General features: G+C 49.8%; 1 protein-coding gene across 1 annotated transcript in view; it reads right to left on the bottom strand.

The window, feature by feature from the left end:
* RFPL4A (ret finger protein like 4A) overlaps nt 1-365 on the bottom strand; it is a 2,259-nt gene extending 1,894 nt beyond the window's left edge. The window contains exon 1 of the mRNA XM_008709833.1: nt 80-365. Coding sequence (XP_008708055.1) covers nt 80-365 — 286 coding nt within the window. The remainder of the gene's footprint in view (nt 1-79) is intronic.
* Nucleotides 366-2,922: the final 2,557 nt, after the last annotated feature.

The raw sequence follows: 2,922 nt of genomic DNA, 5'->3' as shown, positions 1-2,922 counted from the left end.
CCTCCCCCCCCCCCCCCCACTGGACTCGTTGGCAAGTTACCTTTAACCGGGCTCTTTAGGGGGCGGGGCGGGGCCGTACCTTGGAACTTGCGCATCTCTGGGTTCATCTGCAGAACGGCTCTCAGCTGGGGCTCCAACTCCTTGATCCTTGAAACCAGCCTCCCGAGATGGGTACCGGGCCTGAGGTCCTTCTTCTGAGAGACCACGGAGCAGGAGGGGCACGAGACACCCTCCCCGCCGGGCTCCCTCTGCAGTGAATGGATGCAGCGCCGGCAGCAGACGAAGCCACATTTCAGGTACACGGGCATCTCCAGGTGAGTCAGGCACACGAGACATCTACTTCTTTCTTTAAAGTGTTCCGCCATGGCCGCTGTCTGGGGAGAGAGGTGCAGATGGGACATTCTGGGGGTCAGATGAACATCAGGTCTCGGGCCACTTTCACCCCAACATACGTGGTGATTTGCTGCCGCTACTACCGGGTAATGAAGGCCCTGCGTTCGTGCAAACAGACAGGACTCACGGCCCGCGGCTTCTGATACTTAAAATGCTGGTTGGAATGAGGGACACAATCCATCCTCAGGCTCTAAGCCAGGTGCTGAGAGGGTCTGTGCTGAGCCACGGGCTGTGTTCCCTGGGCTGTGCCTTTCCTCCCCTGTGACTCACTCCACGCTGGAAGCCGGGGCCTTCCCTCCCCCCTCCTCCTCCCCCGCGCCCATTTTGCCCACCCCCACCCCCTCCCCTCTGGCAACCACCATGTGTTCGCCATATTTGCAGGTCTTTGTAGACATTGGAGAAACGCAAAGGAAGTCCTGTGACGTTGGACTCACCTCAGCGCTGCCCAGGCCCCAGGTCTTCCAGAGCAGTTCTGACGCGAGATCACCCAGGAGGGTTTTTATTAGGGATGCTCCCGCCCGCCTCACCCACATCCTCCCTAATCCCAGCTCCTCTCTAATCCAATCAGAACTGGATTTCATGCGTTAGTGGGACTTTTCTCACGCAATAGAGAGGCGACCACAAACAAAGGACGTAATTGTATCTCAAAAGTGTTATTTTGAAAAGAATATGAACACAATGTTGCCATAAGATCTTTCTAGATTAGATGTAGAATATTCCCTCTGCTGGTGATAAGACTTGGAATCAGGGTTATAATTTTAAAAAAATGTGTCGCTATTAATCCTTGTACACAAATGAGGCTCGTTGCAAATAGTTTTGATCACGACAGTGAAATCCCCCATTTCGATCCAGAAAATTGGTTAAGCCTACTCAGAAGTCTCTCCTAGAACCCCACTTAGTAGACCACAGTCTCGTCTTCAAAAGTGTTTCTCCACAAACGTGAGGACCCTTGCTTCCAAGTTCAGAAAACAAACCCCAAGACTGATCCCTGACAAGTCAGCCACTGAAGGTCCTGTTTTATGTTAGTTACAGAATCAAAGATTAAAGATGTTTCACAGTATTACTGTTTTCCTTCTATCGCAGCATAGAGGAGAGGAAACAAGACACGAGGAGACATTTCTTTGCAAACACAGGCAAAACCTGTTCCTCCCGGCATCAGAGGACTCATTGGTGATCTCAGATTAAGGGGCAGGGTGAAAAATTGGGGATGGTGGGGGTGGGAAGGCTTTAGATTGTGCCTAAGTGATTATGTTCAATATGGTTCATTTCATCGTTTCCACGACACTCTCTTGCTGGCACTTGGTGGAGATCCTTATCCCATGTCATCCCAAGCAGAGGCGCGGTGCCCTGCCGACGTTTCCCACCCGTGCCTTCCCACCTCCCCGAGTTCTAAACCTGAGCCTCGTCACGGTTGTCCCTCCCGGGCCGAGCCTGAAGGGCGTCCTGTGTAGACAGGGGCAAGGCCTCTGTGTCTGCTCTTCATTTTTTCACAAGATACTTGACATAATGGTGTTTTTTCCCCTTAGACTTGCAGGGAAAAAAGAAATCTCTGTAGTTCTAGTTTGTGGTCGAGTAGTTGGTTTGGGACATGGGGATTGGCATTGCGGAGGGAAAAACAAAGTCCAACATTTCGAAAGTGATTCCGTCGTGTATGTTTGGTGCTGCTTCCTTCCTTTGTTCTAAAACAGTTACTAAGTAGTGAACTATCATGAAGCAGGACCCGTGTTAGCGTGAGCCATTAACTCAGTCCTAGTTGCAAAGTTGGGAAAGATTTCCGTGGGGAAGTTTTATCAACCAGAGAAAGACATAGAGTAAACCAGGTAAAGTGAAAAGGGGCTGTTTGGGCCACCGGGTCTGCCCATTTGTGAAAGTACTTCTGTTCTCCCCACAGTGGATAGGAGCCTGCATGGGGCACAGACAACACTCCCCTCATCATTTCGGGTGACCCGAGGAGTGTGCCATGTTGGCCTATCAACCAGATTCCCAAAAAAGCATGCTGAGAGTTCAGTTTTGCACTCTGTGCCCTGGACTCTCCTGGGTTCACCTCAGGACTCCAGTGAAGGCATGGCCCCCTGATTGTTCCTTCCTGTCAGAAAGGTTCTGATAGGTCCCAAGACGATCATTTCCCCACCTTGTGCTGTCAGCACAATTTATAAACCCTCCTAGAATCGCGCTCCGTAGAGCTGTGTTGTTCTTCGTGTTTCTTATTTTGACAGCTGCTCTGGAAAGCTGACACCGTGACCTTCACTGTTGACGGGAACTCCCAGCGTACCTGGCACATCACCGCAGTGGAACGAAGTACAGTCTAAGTTAATGGCTTGCACCGTAATCTAATCACTGGTACTCGATTTACTCACTTAATCTGTAAATGATTAAGTTTAAATTTTAAAGTCAATCTGGTCTCTTTTTCATGTTTCTTTCCCTCCACCTGGATTTTTATTATCCAAACAAAAATCTCTCATTACCTGGAGGTCATCTAAAGCAAAAATTACATCATAATGAACAGACATTTCTCCAAAGAAGACACAC

The sequence above is a fragment of the Ursus maritimus genome, unplaced genomic scaffold (genome assembly GCF_017311325.1).
Source record: "Ursus maritimus isolate PB19 unplaced genomic scaffold, ASM1731132v1 scaffold_19, whole genome shotgun sequence".
Classification (NCBI taxonomy): Eukaryota; Metazoa; Chordata; class Mammalia; order Carnivora; family Ursidae; genus Ursus; species Ursus maritimus.
This window is presented reverse-complemented; position numbering and strand designations above follow the sequence as displayed.